This window comes from Meleagris gallopavo, chromosome Z, assembly GCF_000146605.3.
Source record: "Meleagris gallopavo isolate NT-WF06-2002-E0010 breed Aviagen turkey brand Nicholas breeding stock chromosome Z, Turkey_5.1, whole genome shotgun sequence".
NCBI classification, from domain to species: Eukaryota; Metazoa; Chordata; class Aves; order Galliformes; family Phasianidae; genus Meleagris; species Meleagris gallopavo.
The window spans coordinates 46,704,606-46,729,958 of record NC_015041.2 but is presented as its reverse complement, the minus strand read 5'-3'; the positions used below and the strand labels follow the sequence as shown (position 1 = coordinate 46,729,958).

General features: G+C 40.1%; 1 protein-coding gene across 1 annotated transcript in view; it reads right to left on the bottom strand.

The window, feature by feature from the left end:
• Positions 1-25,353, bottom strand: part of CPLX1 (complexin 1) — a 540,694-nt gene that overhangs the window by 26,402 nt on the left and 488,939 nt on the right. The window contains exon 3 of the mRNA XM_019610129.2: positions 16,776-16,951. Within this exon, the coding sequence (XP_019465674.1) occupies positions 16,776-16,951 (176 nt within the window). The remainder of the gene's footprint in view (positions 1-16,775; positions 16,952-25,353) is intronic.

Genomic DNA, 25,353 nt, shown 5'->3' with positions numbered 1-25,353 from the left:
TATTTTGTGCCTTGCTAGAAGTTAATAAAAATTATGTTCTGTTATGGCTTAAACAGACAAAAGACATAGGAAAGACCTATTTAATTTATAGTGAACGTTTTCTGATCATGTCAGATATAATAGCAAGTTCTAAAATTTTCTTCGAACAGTGATACTGTTTCAAGAGCAAAAAACAAATACAGACTGTTTGAAAAGCAGTCATGTAGCAGAAGGGCTGATATCTTAGGTAAGACAAACCAGAAATGACCAACTCATCCATGCAAACTCACACAGAAAGAGTTTAAATATTTACATAGAAATTAATGCAAACCTTTTCCTTTGCAGTATGTGCAGTATACATGGTAAAACAACCCTGCATTTTTCCGTAAGAATACTTTCCTTGGCTAACAAAGAATCAGAATGCTCCAATTCTTATAGAATGGGAACCTGAAGAGAATACTGAAGAGCTTTTTTTCTATGGGGTATTGAAGACATGCAGGGAATAGGAAATAACAAAATGAAACAAAAGAAATGGAAAAACGTCTTTTAGTGGAAAACATGAAAAATATTGTGATTACCATAACAATATCATAGCTCTTGTACTAATCCATAGATTTGCATTTAAATAAACTAAATACTGCTCTTTAAATTTAAATAAAAATGTCAGTCACTTTAACCTGTCGCTAATATAATGTGTTGTTCAATGTTTTTTTTGTTTTTGTTTTTTTTTTGGGAAGTGAAAAAGCCATGCATGATTATCTTGTTTGTGCTTGTAATCAGCAACCCACTGTGACTTTGAATTAATTGAGATTCAACATTTTTTCCTCTAGGGGTGAGAGGCAAGGGTTGCTGTGGGATACAAAAGGACATGGACTCAGAAGAAGCTTGTATGTATTTGTTCTTGCTATGCTCTGGTAGTCTTTCCAATGAGATGGCTCCTTAAATGAACACTGTGTGCATGTGAGTGATGGAAACCGTGACAAACTTAAGCTCTGCTGTCATCATTAGGACAGCAATCTGTAGCAAGATCAATAATGGCACTTCTCTCACACAGAGTGTTTTGCTCTTAGCTGTAGTATCATCTTCCAAAAACGTTCTGCCTCCCAGCTGAAGGTAGCTGGCTAAGAAAGGAGCTAGACAAGTCCTTGCAGTATTATAAACCAAATTTATAAGGAGCATGGAGGAAGACAGGCTCTGCATAAAGCTAGTCCACACCACACCTCCTCTCTGTGTCTTCTCCTCTCACTTTGGCACGCCTCTATTACAGTGTCCTCGTGATAGGGATAAGACTAAAACCAAGTGCATGGTGCACTTTTCAGGTGGGACCAAAATTCTCCCAGTCACTCAACATAACTGAATTTCTTGCCTTTGAGTTCTGATTTTGTAAACTATCTTGTTTTTGCGTGGTGAAGAGAATACTGCAAGCAACACTGGCAGGTTTTACAGGAAGGAGAGCTGTGCTTGAAAGTATGATCACTAGAAAACATGTAGATTACAAATTTCATTGTATTTATGAAAGTAGTACTGTGTTTTATTAATTAAAATCATGATAAATCAATCCAATGTAGCCTTTTCTTAGTTCTGAACCATCTTATGCATTAGTCTGTTTACATAGGCATCCCATGATGCAGCTTCCAGTTTGATTTTTAATTCATCTAGTGAAGTTGTTCATTGTGCCCTTGATTACAGTAAAGCTTGAGAGACCTAAATTCTCCTAGCAAGACCCTGGTGCTTTAATAACTATTACTTTACTTTGTCAACACTTCAGAGCTTTCAGTTCTGATTTTAATTATAGGAGATGTGACATTTTTAGTATCTTCCAAGCAACTGCTTTACTTTGCAATCATGCTCTGATTACAAAAGGCTTGGGGAAGTTCTGTTGCAAGATAGCTTTACTGGGAAGAGACATAGCTTTGTCCCACGTGGTTCTTCCCAAATTCCTTCAAAGAATGCTTACCTGTGTCAAAGGTTTTAAATCTGTATTTCAGGCTTCTTTGTCAGAATCTTGTACAAAGAAATGCACATAATAGTGCAGAGCTTAACAAGGTTATTTGTGAGCCATCACTGTAAATATCAAGAAATTCTTCTAATAAAGCAGTGTTATGTTGTGTATTCAGAGCTTACTGTGTGTACATGTGAGATACGGGAATCAATTTCATACTGTTTGGTAATATCAGACAGACAAAATACAGTGGCCTCAATACACCTGACTTACACACTCTCTTGTAAATTAATAGCTGGATCCTCATCAGTGTTTTACATCAGGCTATGGGGAAATTCCAGGATTTCAATAATAATGTTTCTTCCTACTTCAGGCCACTAAAAGGAAAACAGTCTATATCCATCAAAAGAATCCTTTCACTAAGCCTGAAGTATATGTTCTCAGTTCTGGATATTCTTACTAAGAGCAGATGGTAAATCATAGACATCGTTGGCACTGTTCATAAAGCCAGTATGGTTATACCAGTACTCTCATTCACATTGTGCTGTGGTTAAGATACTTGCTAAGATATACACAGTAGGGAGGTGGTATGAAATACCATCTCCTGCTAGGATTTCACTATCTACATTAATTATATGCAAGGAATGCCACAAAAGGAATGCCTCCTATTTTATGATGTTGGCCCACAATGTCAGAGGCAGCTATTGGTGGTATGGCAGTAGAGTTCGAACTTTCCCACAAATATTTCATTAAATTTTATTGCTATGTAGCAGATGGCAGCAGAGGGGCAGCCTGACACAATGGTGTCTGATAAGAAAGTGCATATGAAGCAAAGGTCACTGAGTTCCCCTGTGTGGACAAAACTTCACCCACTAACATTCATCAGTGCTTGTGGAGTGTTTCTGGAGAGGAAACAGTGTCTGTGAGCACAGTGAAAGCCAGACTGCATGGGCAATATTTTCCTAGCAATAATGCCTAGCAATCGTAGCAGATGTGAAGCATTGGGCTACCTCTGCTGGTATAGATTGATACAAGCACGGGATGTAGGCTCCTGTTCATCACTGGCAAAAATGCAGAGCTAATGGTGTTGACTGTATTGAAAAGGAATGTTTTGTGGCTGAGAATTTGCTCTATCAAGTGGTGTTACTGTGCTCTTTGCAACTGTTGTATTTTCTATGTAAATAAATAGGAGGCATTACTTTCAGAGTGACCTATCTAAGAAAATCACCACAGATATCAAAGTCACTGGAAATGTAGGTCTCAAAAGTGTCCAATTAGTGACACCTGCTGAAATGTTACTGAGCATGAAAACTTTTGCCTAAGTTTTATCAACATTCTGGTTTCATAATTACATTAAACAGATTTAAGTCAGCTTAATGGGATCAAACTATTGGAACTTCTTACATTCATTTGGTTATGTGCATCATTAAATTAAAAAGACAAAGAATTTTCAGGCAGGTCAGATCTAACTCAGTACGAGAATGCTGAAATTGCTCTCAGTATTCAAAATCCCAAGTTTACTCATGAGGAGTAGTTGTATTTTGCAGTGAGAAGCTGCCCTTCGGAAACCTAGGATCAGTCAGTGGAAGAAGAACAGAGTCTTACTTTTTTATTCATGTTCTAATCCTATTTTGCATTTGTGAGGCAAACACAGATAAAAAGCAGTGCTGTGAACACAAATCGACCATGCAGTGTAAATAGCACCAGTTTTCAACTAGAGAGTGGGATAAGAAAATCAATAAAAATGTTGGTGTCTTGAGTAATCCTCAACTACTGTGATTGTACTTGCCAGCTAAGTTCACTCAGAGGTTCTTGCCAAAGATCTCAAAGAAAAGAGTGGTGATCCAGCTGCAAGGGTGCAGGGTGCCTCTTAGACAGGCTCTAATGTGACACATCAGAGTGACAGGCAGACTACAACCAGCGTAAGTGACAGGGCTTTCTCCTTGACTCTTAGTAAGCCTGTCAAACTAAGCTGAATGCTAAATCTGCGAGAAAATAAAAGTTTGAACAAGGGATCACATAACTCTGTCAAGAGAAAGAGCCTCCAGAGCAGAGCAGCCCTAAGCCAGCTTTCTTCTCTTTCCCTTACAGCATCAGATCCCCTGCAGGAGCTGGAATAGCCCTATCTGGCAGTTTCTGATTTGAAGTTCTCCCACTACCTGTCTAAAGTGAAGCCACAGAGCTGCTCCTTGCATTCTTCAACACCCACATACACTTCTAAAGCTTGTGGCAGCACAGAATCACCCCCAAACCATTTGCCAAACACCCAGTCTGAATCACAGAAGAATGGCCATTCATCCAAAAGTAGGTAAGTCCTTATCACCATTCCTAACAAAGTTTTTTTGAAAAGGACTAAATTTTCTCTGTGCACTGAAATCTAACAATATATTATCTTCCTTTGCAACAAACTCTAAGAAATAGAACAGGAACATGCATCCTCTCTCTACGGGGAAATGAAATGAACCCTTTTCAACTGGTTATAAAGAGATGAAAGTCCATGGTCGTCTCACTGTCCACATACATCAGACATCCCAGCAAGACTTCAACACAAAGACTCTCTTGCAGTGCGCAGCTTTATCTGTGGTCCTCAGCTCCTTCTTTGGAATCTGCCTCCTCCTTCAAGATGACATAGGAGAAAGGCACACGAAGAACAAAAGCACACAGCAGAATTGAGAATATCTGAATTATTGCCACTTATACTGAAGGAAGTAACACAAGAATGAGAACTGTCTCTCTAAATTGGAAAGGACAGATTTGAAAAGACTGGAAGACTAGTTGGCACAATGATAGAAGACATTGGTGTTTTACTTCTTAATTTATAAAGCACTGTCAAACTTTAAGAAGTTAATTAAAGCAAGCTCGGGGCTAGTAAGCCACCTCAGGTTTAAATGTCTACATGTGAGATCAAGGAACAATTCCATTCAATTCCCAAGGACTCTGCACCAAGGCTTTGTGGAGATCTGTACTTGTTTCATAAATAATCTTTCTCTGTTGCTGCTTTAAATTTTCACATTTATCTCCCCTGTCAGAGGTTATGAGGAGCACAAACACAATAGAGAAGGGCTGTAGTAGTGGCAAGTAGGTCAGGAGGTATGAATAGACACCAAGCAGATGGAGAATATCCCAGATGTCTTGCTCTCATAAATCTCTCAGCCCCACTTCCAGAGTAAAATTCAGCTAAATTTAAGCCACAGACTTCAATTCCTCAGCTGAACTAAAAGCCGATGTTATGCTAAACTAACTCAAAACATATAGGAGCAGAAAGGTCTTGTCTGTCATTTGATTTTAGAGTGACTGCAGAAAGTGGAGGTGCTCCTCTTCAACTCACTGAAGGCAGTTTGCTAGCTTCCTGCTGTCTCAACAAACCTAATAGCCCCTCCTAATTGCAGTGCATGGAAATCTGTGATAACAACATCACAGCACAGTAAATGTGAAGATAGCAAGTGTGAATTTTCTAGCAAGATAAGCAGCTGGAACAAGCACACAGACATAATGAGGCTGAACCCCTGCTTCTCTGCAATATCTTTTTGCTACTTTTATTACAGAATATCAGAAGGCACCCACAGGGATCACCTAGGCCCCACACAGGACCACCCATGATCACTGCTCTGAGGAGCCTGTTCTATCCACCTGTGGTGCACATCCTTTCCCTGACCCCCAGCTGCCCCTCCCCTGACACAGCTCCATGCCGTTCCCTCGGGCCCTGTCGCTGTCACACAGAGCAGAGCTCAGCGCTGCCCTCTGCTCCCTGTGAGGAGCTGCAGCTGCCATGAGGGCTCCTCTCAGCTCTTCTGCTGTGCGCTGAGCACACATGAGGACTGCAGCTGCTCTTGACACATCTTGCCCTCTGAACCCTTTAGTATCTTCGTTGCCCTCCTTTAGGCGCTCTCTTGTCTCCATATTTGTGGCACCCAGCCTGCAGGCAGTGTTAGAGGTAAGGCTGCAGAGCACAGTGGGACATCCCCTCCCCTCATCTGGCTGACGGTACCGAGCCTGGTGCACCCCAGGGTGCAGTTGGTCCTTTCCATTTCATTTCTAGCTTTGTGTATGGGACCTTTAATTTCAACTGCTTTCTTATAAACGTTGGGCCGTTTGTGTCTTTCCTTCTGGTATGTTGAGAAGCTGTGTTTGTGAGGTATTCTAAGCAGTGTGCCCTGGCTGCTGGTGTGGCCTCACCTCAAGCACTGTGCAGTTTTGGGCACCACAATATAAGAAGGACATAAAACCATTAGAGAGCATCCAGATGAGGGCTACAGAGGTGGTGAAGGGTCTGGAAAGCAAGATATAGGAGGAGAAGCTGAGTTCCCTTGGTTTGTTCAGGCCAAAGCAGAGGAGGCTGAGGTGAGGCTTCATGGACATGGTGCTATTTCTCTAAGCAAACTCTCTATCTTCCTCAGCATGATCTGAAGAAGGCCACAGACCTTCTCCCAAATCAGCAAGAGGGCTGGCCTGGTCCGCGCCCCCAGACTGGAAATCCTGCACTGTAGTCTGGTAAGAATAAGTTAAGTTTACTTCAGGACTGCCTAAAAGCTGGGCGGTGAGGAAGGGAGCTCCTGAGTCCTGAGGTCCTCGAGAAGGCCATATGAATTGACAATGAGAGGAATATGTAAGAAGCTGGAACAATTTTTGGCTCAAAATTGTTCAGCAGCACCCATCCAAAACATAGCCTGGTCAACAAGCTTTTGGAGTTAATGGTTGAGATTAAACCATTAATGGACCATGAGCACAGCAGTAAGTGAAACATATATGGCTAGGCAAACAGGAGAAACCTTTTTAGCTGTTGCTTCTTTTGGGCTTTCAAACTGGCTTATGGGTGTCATCTCAGAGGAGAGGACCACCATGCAGTCAGCGAGCATACCTAGCAGCCCACCATGCAGCAGCTGTGTTATCAACTGCTGATTACCCAACAGGAGGGGAATGTACTACAGACATACTGCTGCCGCTGATGAACAAAACATAAGTGCCCCTAACAACTACCAATGCCCCTGATGAACAAAACATAAATGCTCCTGACAACAAGAGCAAGCCCTGATGAACCAAACAGAAGTGCCCTTGACAACCAACTGCTACCCCTGGCAACAATAAATAGGATAAAAACCCGAAGAGTTACAAGGTAGAACGGATATCCCCTCCACCAAACTGCAGCCATGCAGGTCAACGAGATGTCCCTGACCACCTTGCTCCTCCCTATGGATCAATGAGATGTCACTGGATTCTTGGTGGTAATTATCCCTGCTTTGTAAACCGTTCACTAGGAATTTCTCTCTTTACTATCACTAACTTTCCCACCTTCCCCACGTTCCTTAGTTGCTTAGAATTTGTAATAAATCAATTGGATAGCATTTGGCTTCATTTGCTACCTTAATCTTCCTCCATGTATATTATTTATGTTGAACCATCTCCTCCAATAATTGAGACAATATAAAAACTCTCCATTTTTCCTCAGTGTAACCAGTAGCAGTAAGAGCCCATGGGAATGCACTGCAAAGGCAGGCAAAGACTATGCAGCTACCACAAGCAGAGAATGCCCCAAACTACTCAGATTTGCCCAAACTCAGATCTGGCCTTCTACTAACCATCTTCTATCAGGCACACAAGGTGACTAATTCTCTCTGACAGTCTTAAATTCCATGCTGATGAAACTCCAAGCAATGTCAAAATAGACGCATAACTTTACAGTGAGGCCAGCATGAAGTCACATCTTGCTGTAAGGAAGCAGTTGCATTTCAAAGCTTGCGTCTGGCTCTGATAACTTTTAACAGCAAAGAATGATGTATCCATTAGCAGAACTGTGAAGGCATCAGGCTGATTTCTCAAGCAGGTGTAATTCCACTAGTCTCATTAAGTCCTGGTAAGTTATCTGTTCATTCAAGATTCAGATAATGAACTGCCAGTATAAGAAACATAAGGTGGCTAATGTCTGATTTGAAGCAGTGGTGGGAGTCCTTTGGCTGCAGCAAAAATGGAATAGACCTTTATATCCTGTTTCATGACCTTGACAGTCCTTGAATTAGCGTGACATTAAAAAAAAAAAGCAACCCCACAGCTCAGCTGTACAAGAGAAAAAAAATGATGTAATGATGTAGCTGCACTTATTACAGACAATAGTACTGATTAAATTACCTCCATACCATCTGCATTTTGAGATTGACACAAGCAGCATGACCTAGAACAGATCTAACTACATTAAAAGACTAAACAAATAAAAAAAATATGAGGGGGAGGTGCTGGAAAGTACTTAGAAGTTCCTCCAGTCACTTAGTGAAATTTTACACCATCCTGATTAAGGGGCTTTTTTACTGAAAAAAGAATAGGTTTTTTTTCCTCAAAACAAGAAAGAAAGAAATAAGATGTTCTGCCTATGGGTACAAAGTGATGTGCTGATACCCTTGTTTTAGTCAAGAGCTAAATTCCAGATGGTCTTGGCTCTGCTGGCTAAGAAAGTTCCAAGTGGCTGAGTGTGGGCAATGCAGCCACTTCCAGAGAGTAGTAGCAAGAGGAACAAGGCCTGAAATGGTCTTTGCTTCCACACTCTAAACTTTTGTCATGAATTATTGCCTGAGAAAGTGCCTAGGTTGTGAGGAAGAGAAGAAAATCCATTTTCATAAAGATCAGATTACACCCTAGACATCTAGCTCTGGAAATCTGTTTCCAATTCAGCCATTGCATGGTTTTGGGCAAGTTGCTTCCATTTCCCATGACTCAGTTTCTCCACCTATAATTCACCAACAGTAATGCTATACATATACTCAAAATATATATTCTGGAGCTGTCTTGAGAAAGAAAACATTTTGTGCATAGTTAGGTCTTGCTGGCTGGTGTGTATAAAAAGCACCATGTGGCTACACTTGCATTTGCAGAGAAGCATCAAAAAGGCAGAAATAGAGCTATGTTCCTGAGATGAGTGATATTATTATGTTTTTCATAGTGAATCCAGGCAGAAATATACTGAACAGACCAGCTATCACTTTCTTCTTAGCTCCATTTTTACGGGCTTGGAAAGTTCCTGCCTTGGAAAGCTAGCAAGAATGAATGGCCAAAATTGAGGCACACTGTGGGCTGTGTCTACAATGTTGGAAGATTGCAGACCTTGCAACGAAGGAACAATGGATTCAGCAAGCATATAGGAAGCTTTCCTTCCTTCTTCATGGAGTTATTTTGATCTGTCAGTGACAGGATGACTGTAAATGCTACCAACAAATTTGCAATAGCTCAAATCACTCAATCATAGCCACTTGCAAATCACTGCTAGTCCTCTGAGCAAGGGCAGGTCACCCTTGCACTTTCTCAGGCTATCGACTACACATGGAAAAAGGTGAATGCACACTGCCACTCAAACTAGAACAAATAAAGGTTTTGTCACACTGCAAACATTCCCATTGTGCTCATTTTCTTCCATTTGCATGTGCAAAGAAAAAGTATCTTTCAAATTATATAAAATCTATTCAATCTCTTCCTACATACATATTTCTTTGTATCTGCACTCAAATCAGACAATATACAGTGCATACTGTTTTCTGCAATGTAGTCAGTTTGCTCTGAAAAGAAAAACAAGAAACCCTGAAACCTCCAAACCAAACTCCTTAAGCAGTAGTTTAACCAGCAGAAAAAAGTGCACAAGGGAAACTGTAGAGATACTGTGCGATGAGACAAAAAATTAGCAACAGCTACTGCCTTCCCACTTTTCCTCTGGAGGTAACATAAATAAGTAACTGATGGTTATTGATGGAGGGCTGAGGAGATTTTTGTTACAAAGACAGAATTTCTTAATGTAAATGCTGGATATTTGTTTCCGAATGGATCATATGGCAATGGAGTATCCTTGCATGCCATCCTGGTGTGTATTGGACAGTGAGGTGACAGAACAGCTCCTCTGATAGGATGGCTGGTCAGACACAGATGCTCAGTTACAATGGTATTGGAAAAGAACTTGCAATACCCCATTTTGGGGGTTCCACTGTTCTTGCTTTTACAAGCCAGAGCCAAATGTCTGGAGATCATATTTCAAGAAGCCAGGAGGTCTTGAGACACCACTCGTAAGTCTTCGCAGCACCAATCACTGCGTGTCACCTCTATGGGTTTATTTTGCACTCAATCCAGAATTGGTGAAGCCTCGTGCCAGCAATGTGCATGGGTTTTGCCAACCAGCTCAGTAAGGCGGAAGTAGTTTAAGTGAGGATTTCAGTAGAATAACTTTAAAAGCAACCCAATCAGTGCATAATGGTAAAAAAGGCTGTATTTCAAGAGTCATTTCAGTAAGTTCAGAAGTATTACCCAATGGGATCTAGTTAGCAAGTATCCAAAGTGACATCTACTGGTGTAAATCTGGATTAGCAAGAAAGATAGGAATGAAATTACAGTAGACCTGCACAAAAAGAGCTGCAGGTGAACCCTTAGGTGTTTATGGGGGAATAAGCAGCTGGAAACTGAACATGCTGAGTTCTTCTAAATAACTGAACCTCTAGATCTTACTGATGGAGAGAAGAAGATGTCAGTTTGTTTTTGAGTTGAAATGTGCTTCCTTTTTCCTAATGTTAAAAAATGGCCTGAACCTACAACATATAGAGGAATCCACAAAGATTTTTCCACTAGAGAAGATCAGTTATTTTAATGTTAAGACCTTGCAAATACACCTTCATTCAGACTTCCCAGGGAATTCTATAAATGTGGCTGGATTCATGAAGACAAAGACATACTGCATATCCTGGAAACTTTCATGGATATATAAAGATGAAATTGCAAGGGTTAGCTAAGTACAGATTTCTTTGAATCAGTCCAAAGATGACTGTTTAATACTGGCCCTGAAGCTCCTTGGCTGGGACAGCAGTCACTGCTGAAAAGCACATCTGGGAGGTTAGTGTTCTCTCTCTCAGCCTTCAAGAGATGCTGCTGAACTAAGGCATATCCAGATAACTTTGCTAACTCTCAGCTTTCTAGTTGTGCTCTCTGGTATTGGAGATTAGTTTGTCAGTCTTCTTCCAAAAGACTGTCACCTGCCTCATAACCAACTGAGACTTTTACAGAAATACAAAGCAGAAATGCAAACCTGGCAAGCATATTTCCAAAGGCTGAGAGTGCTAGAGAAGAAAAATAGATTAGTTTAGTAAGATATTAAAGGGCTTTACTCTGAAGCATAGCATACTAAAGATTTTTACTCAATGTTATGGGGAAAAGTGATATGAGACTTTGAGAATTTAGCTCAGAGAGAACACAGGCTGGCCAGAACATCCTTGCATGGATCAGGTTGGTATAGAATTTCTGGCAGGAGGGAAGTCTAGTACAGTCCAAATTGTCTTTATCATCTTTACTACCTCCAAATGCCAGTATGAAAATGACCTGCAGTGGTATGGTTTCCCCTCAGTCACCTCACCCTGCAAATGTCCTTTCCTTCCTCTATTCTGCCTGCATTTTATCCAGCTTTCACAGTCCTCAATAGCCAATGAATCAAATCTGTCTAGATATGCACTAAACACTTCAGGACATGTCCTTGCAGTTTATAGCCAGAGAAACCCATGATTAATTTGTTGTAAAAAATGCAATTCTGCTTGGTCATCATCATTAGTGATGTTAACCCAAGAGCTTACTTCTGTGAATGCACAATACAATCCCTGTCCTACAGAGCATCACACTGGGAGTATCATAGTCAGATCTACTGCTTTCTCATAGTCAGAGTGCTTGTGACGCACTTGTAAATACTCTTCTGTCTATAGCACAGATAGTACCAGCACTAACCTAAACTAAGCAAGGAATTTTTTTTTTCTTTGCTGTAGGTTTTGGGTTTTTTTGAAATTATCAAAAGCACAAAAAGACTCAAGTGAATAAAATCTCTCAATTCATGTAATACACAGGTATTTCTGAAAATCTTCTAATATCTTCACACTGAACAACAGTAACCACAGCTTAATGCTTAATTAGATCACACATGCTGGCTAAAAGTTCACATCACTGGTTTAATACCAATGATTTAAAAGGGAAGAGATCAGACAGGCTGTTTCACTGTCAGTAATCCAAATATTCTGACATCACCTAACTTTAACTGTGGAGATACTGAAATTACAGAAGTCCTAAATATCTTCAAAGAACAGGACTTTTTCATGCTTTTCATAGGACATGGACATTTCCAAGTACTGCAGAGAATCTTATTGCCTATAGATGAAAATTCCTAATCTACTGAGAGCATTTAACAGCCCAAATGGGAGCTAAGAATTAATGACTCTAATCAAGAGACAGATGGACTCACACTTAACCAGAGCAAGGACTGCACATTTTCCTATTGTCTGATATGCTGCCTGAAGAAACGAACACCAGAATTCTCAACACCATTTTCTCATTGCCAGCCAACATTGAGACAAGCAAGTGCTGCATACCAGGGCCAGCTGATGCAAAGAGATATCAACATTCTTTTGCCACCAGGGCTTTAAATACATAATGTACTTTTTTTTTTTTTAACTCAGAATATAGAAAGCAAACAAACATTTTTTCGCTTTCCAAATAAATCTCAGAAGAATTAGGGAGATATATCTAACTTGGGTAAAGGGCTTGTAGGTATCTTAATCAACTATGTTAGAGAAAGCACAGCAACAAGAAGAAGAATTTGGATACTGCCTAGTAAGTGAGGCTGGCATGGCAGAGATGAAGTACTGTACATCTGCTTATTAAACAAGCAGTTCAGCCCATTGCACACAACGGGAGAAGTGTGGTTTCTAGTAGCACAAACAGAACACGACTGTGCCACTAAGCACTTTGTCACAATTTTTAAACAGCATCCAACAAGGTAAGTTACATTCGTAGAGGCAACTTCTTCCAGATTTTGAATTTTCTCTTTGCCACGTTTGTGCTTCTCATGCAGATTGCAGGCTCAGCTTTCAGGACAGAAATTCTTTACAATATGACTAAACTTCATTTTTGTTCTCTACAGTACATAAGGCTAGTCAAAAGCAAGCTAGCTCAGAGGCACTACCCCATTTTACACTGAGAACTGAGTGTACAATAGCTACTACAAACCTGAATTCTGTCTTGAAGCCGAGCCATCTGAACAGAGAACCATGCTTAAATACTTTCTCATTCAAACCCATCACTGTGAGGACAGTCCCAAGCTTTTGCTAACTTTCAGTGCACACTCAGCAATATCCATTTTCCAAAGCACGAATAAGATTTGCAGGAAGCCATATCACAGGCATTGTCTCACTAGCAGCCAAAATAGGTGGAGTGTTAATTACAAAGCACGTCATAGGGCTCTCTCAGGCCTGCGTCCCACCACAACGGAGGAAACAGTTATGTAATTAAGTAATTAGGGATTTTTACAGTGAGAAAAGTAAATAAATACCTGGGTATGCAGGTATATAACACAAGGTTATGGAGCAGGATATTCAACCCAAGAGCACTGGAAACAAGATGGCTGCTCTTGCATGGCGTGCTGATAGTTCTGGTGCTTGACTCTTATCAAGCTAAAAGGGATATTAGCTATTCACTGCCCCACCATCTGGGCATCAGAACCTGACTCATCTGGCTCAGGGGCATTAAAGGCCCCTCAGGAGTCTTGTGGCAGTTGACTGTGGCACCTTTCTCCAGAGACAGCTGTGGAAGAGTCCAGAAGATGTATGAAGCAGCAGCGTTCAGATCAAGCCTGGGTCAGACCTGGATCAGGCCAGAAAGCAAGTTCCATATATAGGTATTGGGGTAGGAGGAAGTTCTTCACACACTGTCAATCCAGTTTTGTATCAGAGTCTGAACTTTAATATTAGGAAGGAGCTGGCTTTAATGTCAGATAGTAACTGGTGCCAAAAAAATTCAAAATGTCATCTCCAAATGTCATTCTTGAAAATTATGTCTAGACAAAAACGTTTTGTATTTTTTAATGAAAAAATATTTGGTTGCAGCATAATCTGTTCTTTCATTACCCTGAAGATTCCTTGTGCCTAGCTGCCATGTTGGCTGAGTTCATATGTAACTTCAGTTTAACAGAGTGGATTAAGAACCAGAAGTTAGCTGGAGCATATGTACTGCATCATTCCTTTCAAGCTCTACCATGGCTCCCATGTTTTCCTGAAGCCATAGAAGAGAGATGGTATTCATGACACTTTTTGAAGTACCAAGGTAAAAAGTCCAAAACAACATGAAAAATCAGTTGCTTCTATTGGCCTTGCCTAGAGCAATACTAGCTGATTCATGAAGCTGTTATGCTCTGAGCAGTGCCTGGGCCATACTAAGGGTGTGTCTATGGGTGTGGGTTTGTGATCCAAGTGCTGTACTTTCAAACTTGTCTTCTGAATAAATATTCTATTTTTACTCACATTCTCAATTTTCTTGCTCATTACTTACTCCTTTGCATAAAAAGGAACAAATCATCTGAGAGATGTCTAACATTTAAAACTTCTTGGATATAGCTCATACTCGCTAACAACAGTTATTGTCTAAAATAGAAGCTGTGTTTTGGCTTTCTACTCTTTTACATTTCTGTTTTCAGAGAAATGAAAATGACTTCTGTTAAAAAAGTCAAAGGTCATTTCTAAATGAACAAGGAAGGAAATAAACCAATTGCTTTTTTCTAGTCTTTTAAAACTTTTTTCACAATTTTAGTCACCCAGTTACAATACTTGATCAAATTGATCTCTGTCAGGATAAAGCAATCTCTCTCTTTCACGTCTGTCAAGCTGAAAAAAGAAAAAAAAAACAAAACAAGGAAATCCCAAACTGCTCCTTTCTATAGCCTTATCTGTCTTTTCTGATTCTGCAGATAACAGCTTCCTCTTTCAAACGCCATGCTACCTGAGATTGTCCCCACAAGAGTAAACCAGTGAATGGGGCTCCTGCATTTCACAAGACCCTGTTGCTAATATCAAATGTAACCCACCACATTGCTGTAAGAGCTGCAGTACGAGCTTTGACTAAGGTCAAACAACATTCCTCCAAGTGTCCCTATTTACCCTCTATGCACAGCCAGAATTCGCCACTCAAAGCAACATTGATCAGGTATCAAAGTATTTCCAAGAGACTTCCACACCCAGTACTCAGCTTGACTCAGCAAAACTGTCAATATCCCAGGGAAACTATCGGCTAGACGTTTTCAACCAAGCCTTAAACTGTCTGCAACCTATTCTATATCTATATGATGGTCAAGGTCACCTATGATTTGTAACAGTGAACGCCTCAGGTGACTTAAATCCTTTCATTACAGTTTATCTAACATCAAGAAAAATGCAGTCCCCATCTATCTTGTCACTTCAGTGGCATAGAAGAGCAGATAGTGACTGTTGGAAAAAGGCATTAGGCCAGGTATCTGCAACTAGAAATTCATCACACTTCTTAATGACAAAATCAGACCCATGTCAATGCTTAGAAATGCACAAAACACAGCAAGCACGCAGTGCACACATTAGCATATTTATATTAAAATGTTACAATACAGGGATATATACTCACTAAATATGCCCCCCAAAATAACAGATTTTGACAAAGTTAAAGTTCTGAATCTGTCTGCCTTATAACTAATACCCTCTCTTTGAGGATCACATGAATACCCTTGTCTGGCAGAAGCAGATTCAGAGCCAGATGATTTACATTAAGTTCTATGTCTTCTTAGAAGCTTAAGCCCCAAATTCTTTATTTGCAGAACAGTTTTTGATACCTCTTTCCAAGATGCCATATGACTTAAGAACAACAGATCCTTATTCATACTTCTGTCCTGAATCATAATGGTTGTGTCAGAAGGTCAGCCTCGTGTTGTCATTGTTTTGTTTGTGCACAGGCACTCTCAGCACTGGGTTGAGACCTGAAGCTTTCTCCCAGGTATGTTCCTACTGCACTATAGGCACAGCACATGGTATACCTCTTATACTGGGCAGGACTTCCTCATTTAATGTACAGGTTTTGGTCTAAAATTGTTATTGAACATGCCATGGGAATTGAGCCACCATACTCTGTCCTTGCACTCAGCCTTTACTCCTTTCCAGACATTTTATTCTTTGGCAAGTGATGTAAACCATAGCACAGGACTTCACTATTAGGAAGTCCTCCATCAACCATTAGACATGCTTGTTTCCAAGTTATCTGAGCTCCAGGACCTCTTCCTATAAAATTAAGTTTTTCTAAAAAGGCTGTTTTGATTTGGTCTTGAGAATGAGGAAGCAAAACTGCCTTCTTTGTACACGCACAAATCCCCAAAACCCAATGCATTGTAACAATGGTTTCAGCTATCTTAGATTAAGCTAATTTCTCTAGTAAAGACTTGTTTCACACATTTCTTTTCAGTCTCATTCTGAATCTTCACAATTATTTGTTTTCTTTTCACACTAAATGGTAACATTCCAAGAATCAGCAATTAAATTCAGTAGAAGAGACTGGTTCCCAATGGTTAAGTTCCTCAAGTAACTGAACCTCTCTTCCTACTTGTGAGTAGTGGAAGCCAGAATATAAAAAGCTGAGTAGATTGTGCCTTTTCAACCATCAAAACAAATAAAGCCTCCAAAATGATATAGACTTTAACTCTCAGAAGCGCAGTGAATGATGACACTTCTCATAAATGGGAAATGTAAGCTTGGAGAGCACATGTGCAGGAATAAAGAAGCCTGTAGCATTTGGAATAATACTGGCATTTAACAGAAGATGAGAAAAACAGTTTTCACCTCACACCTTCACTCCCTGTTTCAATATTCCAGTGCTTCTCAGTATGAAAGGTGTGTTTAATCAGGTACACAGATCCAGGAGCAGTGCACAAAATAGAAAGCTCATTGTGCCAGAGTAATCACGTGGCTTTACCTGGGTGTTCAGGGGACTGGTGCAAATCAGTTGAAAGTAGCAGTTCTCCATTGAGCATTGTAAGTCACTCAATGCGTTCTGAAAGCCAGATCCCTACCTTGTCTCGAATCCCCTGTCTCATAACTTCTCTTTCAGCCTCCATCTTGGCATACTTGGCTTTCCTCTCCTCCTCTTCTTGTCTGAGGGCTTCCTGTCGCTCTTCTTCTTTCTTGGCAGCATCAGGGTCTTTCTCCTCATCCCCACCCAGCATCTTTCCCATGTCCTTGGTAGCCCCTAGAGAAAGCACAAGAGGAAGACAGCCTTGTAAAAATGTAGGAAAACCACCATGATGCCATGTCTCCCCATTTCCCCCACTCAAGAGGGTTTAGGCTGGAATGAAACTGGTAAAATCCTTTTAAATAGTAATTCCTTGGCATTCTTAGAGGTTAAGTGTGGGGAAGAGATTTTCACAGGCTTTACAAGTTAGTCTTCCCAGGCTGGAGATAGTGGAATATTGGTTCTTACAGGTAGAGACGTCTGCAGTATGTCAGGGTAACAAGTCCTGAATTGCCCTTGCAAGGACAGTTGTCAGAATGATCACTATCTCTAACAATCACCAAAGAATTTGTGAAGATGTGAGCTTTTGCATGGCTTTTCTGTCTTTTTTATTCCACCTGCGTTTCTTTTCCCAGAGCACTTCTTTTCCCAGAGCTCTAAACTGAAAGCAGCCCTGAGCTGAAAGCATCTCTCCAGTGCCTCCAAAATGTGAAAGAGAAATGGTGCCTTTACATGCCTGATAGAGGAGCATGGGGAAGATGATCATTTTATGCCTAACAACATCTAGCATCTATAAATAGCTTTTAGACATGTGGGAAATAATAAACATGGCTGTCTCCATTCAGCTAAGCTAATCGCAAGCCTTTAGATACTTCCAAACTGTTAGGAAATCTGTGGAGAAAAAGAAGACACTCAGAGATCCACCCCACAACAAACCAGCTGTAATATTTGTGCTCCCTTGCTACCATTAGCCTGCATTTACTATCATTTTGCCTCCTCAACATTTTGGGAACAAATTCACTCAGCCTCATCAGTATTTTCTTTCCTTGGATGCAAGAAAGGCTAACTGAAATTGCCAAGCAAGATGTGCTAGAATTTGATAGAAAGCAGAAAAGCAGCGCAGTCTAGTTGTGATACAACTAGCAGATACATCACTAAGGAGGTTTTCTGTGTATAAATAACTGATGACCCATTAATTTCTGGATTCCTCTCAATAAACATTCCTGCTGATTATTAAACTCCTTTGGGTTCAGTATTCTATCAAGTGTATTTCTTTTAGTTTCTTTCCACTTAGAGCTACCCAGACAGTGTAATATGCTAGTTACTTAAGAACCAGATTTCAACAGCAGAAAGAGATGATTTTTTTTTCCCTCTAAGCGCTCTTCCAGGTTATCATTAAGTTATAATGTCACCTCTGTTCATCATGCAAAGAATGAAATTGCAGACTTATTTTTCTTTTCTCTCCCAGACAAGTCCAGGATTTTGAATATGTTAAGCAATAGATTTTACAGCTATTCAACACACAGAACACCTATTGGAGCAAGAATAAACTCCAAGAACTTCACAGACTCTCTCAATTCACCCCATATTTCAAAGGCACCTACTCAATGGGTACAATGCTGCTTTGTAGTACCATTGTTAATGAACTGGAAGGAAATGTATTATGAGAAACGTTACAGTACATTTTAATTCAAATCTCCTGCATAACTTTTGCTATAGAAAACCTTTTTTAAATTCCTTTGTCTTCCTAAACATTGAGCTTTACTGTTAGCACCCCCTGGATAACAGCTTCTGTTTTAAGTTGCTGACCAGTGGGGGCTCCAGAGAATTTATGTGCATACAGCTAGAACACTACAATTACAGGAGCAAGCTGGAAGAGGGAGCAGAACTTCTGTCCTCATGTCTTCTGAAGCTTCCGAGGTACCTCAGAAGAAGGAAAAACTGAATCTGTTCATATGCTTGCGTCTTTTTTGTCTTCTTTCCCATCCCAATCATAACATCTAATTTGACATAAAGATAAGACAGAGAAAGCCAAAGTGATCACTAATCAGTGAGGAGCTTGAAATCAGCATACTTCCAGTACCCCTAGGTAAGACCATAGGATGAACTCAGAAGTGGCTGAAGCTCCAGAACATGTTTTTGATCCTTACTTCTTAAGAGATGTAAAACAAGGGCAAACCATCATTTTTCTGGCTGTAGTGAACAATGCATCTAGCAAAGCACATCAACAAACTTCTGGGCTGCATTAGAAAGAGCACTGCCAGCTGATTGCAGGAGCTTATTCTTCCCTCTACCCAGCTCTCCCCCTTATTCAGCCCTCTACACCTTACCTGGAGTGCTGTGCCAAGCTTTGAGCTCTCCAATACAAAACAGATGCAGAGCTACTGAAGTGACCCAGCTAAGGGTCAATTGGATGATTAAGGGGCTGAAGCATCTCTTATATAAAGAGAGATTGAGAAAGCTGGAACTGTTCAGCATGGAGCAAAGAAGGGTCAGGGGCCCAGGGAGTGTCTCAGTAGTATGCATAAACAGTTTGTGAAAGGGAATGAAGAAGAAAGAGCCAGGCCACTCCATGGTGCCCAGGACTAGAGGAAAAGGGCACAAACTGAAACAAAGCAAGTACCATTTAATCATAAGAAAAATAATTTTTTTTAAAGGATGCACAGAGAGGAAGTAGAGTCTCCCTCTGCAGAGATGTTCAGAATTTCACAGGACTGTTCTATGCCACTTGTCTAGTCTAATGCATTTATGAGAAAGGGATTAGACTAGACAATCTCAGTGGGTCCCCACAAACATCATTGCTGTGGTTCTGTGAGATCTCACAAGTACAAATGTTAAATGAAAGTGCATTTTGCAAGGGCAAGGTTGCAGAGCACATATCCAAACAGATCCTGCATCTGAACTGATGGAATGTAAGTTCTTAGTCCTCCTCACCTCAGGCATAGGAGCACCATCTCCTAAGATCCTTCAGTGGTTTTTAGTACCTCACTGACACCAATCAAGTTTTTACACAGGAAAATGAAACACAAAATCAACCAGCAGAAGAATTGCTCAATTTGTTACTGGTTCAAAAAGAAAAAGAATTATTGAAAAAAATTTGCCTAAATATTGTCATGTAAAGTTCTTTTCTGCAAAAGCTGTATAGAAGAGCATTTCTAAGGATGACTTGCAGAGAAAGATTAATAGGAACACCCTGGGCATTCTTAATCAAGCAAAGAATGATGGAAATTTCCACATGCCATTGCTTCAGGTAAGGTAATTAAGTCAAATCAGCAGAACTTCTTTAACACAAAGCTCATTCCAGAATGCAAATAAAGAGCACCTCATGCCTGTCTTCAAGAGGGCTGCATAAATATACATGCTTAGATCTCAGAGGATGTTACAGAAATTCCCCTTCTAAATCACAGGTGTCAGAGGCAGCAGTGAGAGGGTTATTTGAAACATTTATGCCCTGAGGGAATTCTGCAGGTAAAAAGTTTTGTATATAGGCCAGAAAAATGGCTTTAAAAATACATTTCTCTCTTAAGCATTCAGTAACTACTGTCAAAATAGCCTCCCTTTTAGAACTTACACTTTAAAAAGAGTAAAAGATGGCAACTCATTTTGCCCTGCCTTACATGACAGGAAGCCCAGGAGATGGATGTTTTGGTACTACTATTTGTGGCTGAGCCATATTTAGACCGAACAGATAGGGCAACTGACGTTTCAGGGTTTTTAAACAGCAGCATGACTTTCATGCTATTATCTAAACATCTGCAGCTAATCACACTGGAAAAGGAATGGGCCACTCATTTTGCAGCATCACTTCAGAATCAGAACTAACATCATATTATTGATATTGCTGGGGAGAAACTTTTTATTATCTTGGCCACAGTGCACATATTAGTTTTTGGCTGGTTTAGTAGTTGACCTCTACCATTTTACTTACTGTTACGGTGCTAAAAAAAAAAAAAAAGATGAATTTGCTCTTAAGAAAAAAACATTGTAGTAAATACTGTGGGATTCCTTCATCTGCCTAGAAATCAAGACACTTAATCAATACTTTGGCAGGAAAGTTTGGACTAATATTTATCTCGAGTCTTCAATAAACAAAATACATTCATATGTAAATTTTTATTGCACTGTGAATCATATCCAAAGGAATCAGTTCTTATCCAAATGTTCCGGGCCAAACCTCTTTCATGTTACAGAGATACCTGCAGATTACTCCTTCTGGCTAATGTGACACAAGCTTGGTCTTCCATTGCAGCCAAAATACACACCAGTATGTGAGATTCTTTCAGACAAAATACAAGCTGAGCTTCTGCTTTCCCACTCCCTCATCTAAATATCAAACTGCATCTCCAACTTGTTTACTTTCCTCCAGCAAATTAACTATGTGTAAAGTGTAAAATGAGCTAGATAGACTGAAAGAGCATGTATCATAATCAGGGTGAAATCCCAACAGTGATGGCTAAATTCAGATTTCGGCTTAAAGATATTTTGGTGTTTGATGGATATCTGGCTTCCCATTACACCGAGTGGAAGCCCACTATGATCTTCAGTTCCTTGTCTACAGCTTTATCAGTGACATTTCCTACAGTGCCTGAATCACAACCAAGTAAGGGAGTCCAAGGTCACATCAGGCTCCAGGCAAGGCACACACCCATGTTTGGTGAGCTTACATACCTATCTCAGACATCTATACCTCACGTAGACTCCTTCCTTGTCTTACACTGCAAGCTCCATGTTAACTATTCTGATCTAGTAAAGTCATCTAATCAGCAAGTTAATGTCCAAATTTATCTTGATTTGGAGACAGAGTATAAGACCCAAACTAATTTACAAGCGCAGAAAGCAAAAAGTAGACTGTGTGAATTGTGCTTATCAAGATCTCTACCCAGGCAGATCTTCTGTGCTCTTTTCTGGGTTTTCCGCCAAGACTTATAATCTGTATATTACGAGCTTTTCAGACATAACATGCTACATCTCCCCTTTTCCGTCTCTTCATCATTAAAGCAGCAATGAAAGTAGATGCCAATATTGCTCAAAGACTCTGCGTTTTTCTGAAATACATGATGGAAAAAAGCTGGCAATTTCTTCTTTCTTTGAGTCACCTCAACCAGGAGATGCCTATTCCAGTGTAGAGTTTGTTATAATTCAACATACAGTTATCAAAACTGCCATGAGCAACAGAGATTACAAACTACATAATCCAAAATCACAAGCCTAACGGAAACCCTGGCCTTTCTATCCAATTGATGGAAATGAGAAAGGCAGAGATGGGTCTGGTCCACAGTAATCCAGGTTGCTTCACCTGTTTCAGAAGCAAAGATCTTATCATTGCATCACATCATTACAATAAGAGAGTAGCCACTATGATCCTGTACAAAAAGTAGACCTACCTCTTGATCCACTTGAAAATAGTACAAAAGAAAACAGTGCTATTTTAGGAATGTTTTTGGAGTAAAACAGTACATTTCTCACTTTAGAAAGTTGTTTTCTTGCAGATGTTTGCATATCTCATCAAAGACAAGGACAAAGATTCCTCTAATATCTGCCTTACACTCCTTCAAGTCGGAAATAAAGGTGCAGGGTATTCCCTTCCTGCAGTTTTATTAGACATGAGATGCCAATTCCAAATCAAGGTAAATACCACATCAATCCTTTCAGCTGAAAAAAGACTGACTTCTTCCTACTAAAATTTGAGTAAAAATGTAACAGCCTTCCAGGAAAGTATCATATGCTTTACCAAAACAGTACCTGTGTGAATAAAATACAGTGTTTGTACATTAGTACTGAATAACTCCAAAGGAGCCATCACAATTTATCAACTAACACACCTATGGAAACACATTAGAGATCTCACTTCTGTAAACAAGCCACTAATGCTAAGTTCACTTAAGAAGTACTTGAGAAATCATAACAACTTTGGAAAGGCCAATTTCTTCTCCTTCTGGTGCAGTGGGGATCTCTGATAGGCATAATTATCATTGCACTAAGTGAAAAAGTTCTTGATGCAATTCAACTCTCAAGGCTCAAAGCAGACATGGAGCTCTGTTCACTTCATATCTACTCAGTTGCAAAATCTTAAACAAATGAAAAGGAACATATCGATTCGCATTTTTGCTCCCTGGACTAAGCTATGGCCTGAGGTGTATTTTTGGGTCAGTAAGACGCCTAACAGTTTCAGTGGTTGGTTTTCTGAAACATCACAGAAAAATACAGTTGGAAGGATCCCAGTGAGGTCAGCCTGAACATATCAAGCAGTGAGCTATGAATACTGAATAGTCCAAAAGTTATCCAGTGGTAGAATACAAATGGCCATGAAGGGAGTCAAAAATGAACACTCAGAGCTTCAGTTTACTTCATTTATAATGCATAGATTTGTTTTTTTATTTTGTTCTTCCCTCCCTCCTTACCTCAGTAGATAGATTACCTTTCAACTAAATGAGAATCCAAGAGACCAGTCTCACCTACACTTTGCCTCAAGGATCTGACCTTGTCATTCCTGCCAGTCATCTGTATGATCTGCTATCAAAAGATTATAGAGATGAAGGCAAAACAGTGAACAAAGCTGTAGTCAACAACTGGGTGGCTCTGCAATACAATTTGGATTGCTTTCAATCAGAATTTTTGAGCTACATCTCTATAACTACACTTGGACGGGTGCAGTTCCAGTCCTAGAGGACACCCTATGAAAGTCCACAATTGAAAAGAAGGGGCAACTTTTACCATAACTGCGGTGGCAGGACTTCTGTTGCTGTTCTGGTCCATAATCCCTGGCAAATGCTTGTCTTGTCCATTCACCTCCTGTAACATGGTGAGCATGCAGCTATAAAGGCTATAAAGAATAACTGTTTGTCCAGGTGTCACAAACTGGCTGTCCAGGGTCTCCCCCTAGCCCATGAGGTCTAGTCCACGTGGTCAAAAAGCTTGGAGTGGTCAACTAAAATATCTGCTTTAGGGGAGACTTATCTTCTAGACATGCTGGCTGGCTCTCTACTGATGGAAAAGAGGACAAAGGCACCCTGTTCACAGGAGGCCACCTGCACTGCATAATCCCAGCATTAATCACATGCAATTCCTACTTCCATAAGAAAAATGAACCTGAAAGCAGGTCTACTTGCCACAGTATTTATTTGCCTGGGATTTATGGTTGTTTCAGTCTCCTTTCACTGCTTCACAGAAATTATTCACTTTAGCACAGGCAACCACAATTAGCTCAGCAGTTTTCTTCTGTCTCAGTTTATTTTTCCATTCACTTCCACTCACTATGCAGCTCCCCAAGAAAGAGCCAAAGGGAAAGAACCACAATGGAAAGTGTGCAAATCTCTGCTGGTTTAATAGGTTTCCCAATGGCAGGTTGAAAATTGTTCTAGTGACAGATTCCAGATCCTCTCTGATGCCTTGGAAAATCAAAATGTTCCCCGTGGCTTCTGATTGATGAGAATAATGAGCCTACCCAGGAAGCCCAGACATCAGCTTCTTAGACAATCCTGCTGATAGGAAACACCCTGTCGTTTTAAAGAAAAGCTTGCAGAGGCTGTAGCAATACAACACAATGGGACTTTTGGTGACATGTTTAATAGATACACATACATACAGTGTTTCACAATAGGCAGCAGGCTAAAGCCTCTCTGAAGAGAGGAATGAGACTGAAGAAATAGTCAGAATGACATCCTGCAATAATTTCTCCCTCTTGTGGGAGGTAACATTTATCTGCTGCCAAGAAAGGGCATAAAATATTGCTCATTACGTAGACTTCTGTGTTCTGTGGTACTCAGAGCATACCTGTTAGGTTAAAAAATGTTATGTAGATCCATATTCCTGTTAGCTGAAGTCTGATAAATTTGCTTAGCAGCATGACAGGCATGAAAACAAAAACTTCTTTTAAATGAAAAAAAAAACAAAGAAAAAAGAAAAAGAAAAAAGGAGGGTATTTTAGAAAGATGTTAGGACCATGTCAGTTACTTCCCCAGTAAGTGGAAGATTGCAAACCACTCTCCTCTGCTGCAGCAGGGCTTCCCAGGAAGGCATATCTCTTTGAAGAAGAGATGAAAGAGAACCTATTGGCAGGAAGAAATGATATTGCATAGGGGAACTAAGAAGAGAAGGATTGGAAATAAGCAAAACTATCACTGAAATATAACACCCTCCCACCATAATATTTTAAAGGAGCTATGGCCCAGATCTTCAATGTGATGAGCCTTTCTCAGATGGCTGAGCTCTTCTGATGAGGTATCTCTGTGCATCTCTCCCTAACAGGAAGATAGGTTTAAGCAGGTGTTATACATTCTAACCAGAGAAATTATCAGAAGATATTGTAAAAAGGCATGAACTTCTTAAAGGTAGTAAGTACCCCATCATATATTTTCTTAATACATTTCAAGAAACCTAGATGCTTGCTAGTAGAAATACACTGGAGTTGGGATGCTTCTTAGCAGCCGCATTGTTATCAGTGTGGGGTACTATATCAAATAGTTAAAAATATTACTTGAAATAATCTGTTGTTATGATTAGGTGGCCATAAACCACATATTATTGCATACAATCAAGTTCTACTTGAAGAAATATTAACATACATCTTTTCTGTCAGTTCTTTTTTGTTGTGGTTTCTTTTTTGTTATTGTTTTGTTTGTTTATTTTTCCTACAGTCT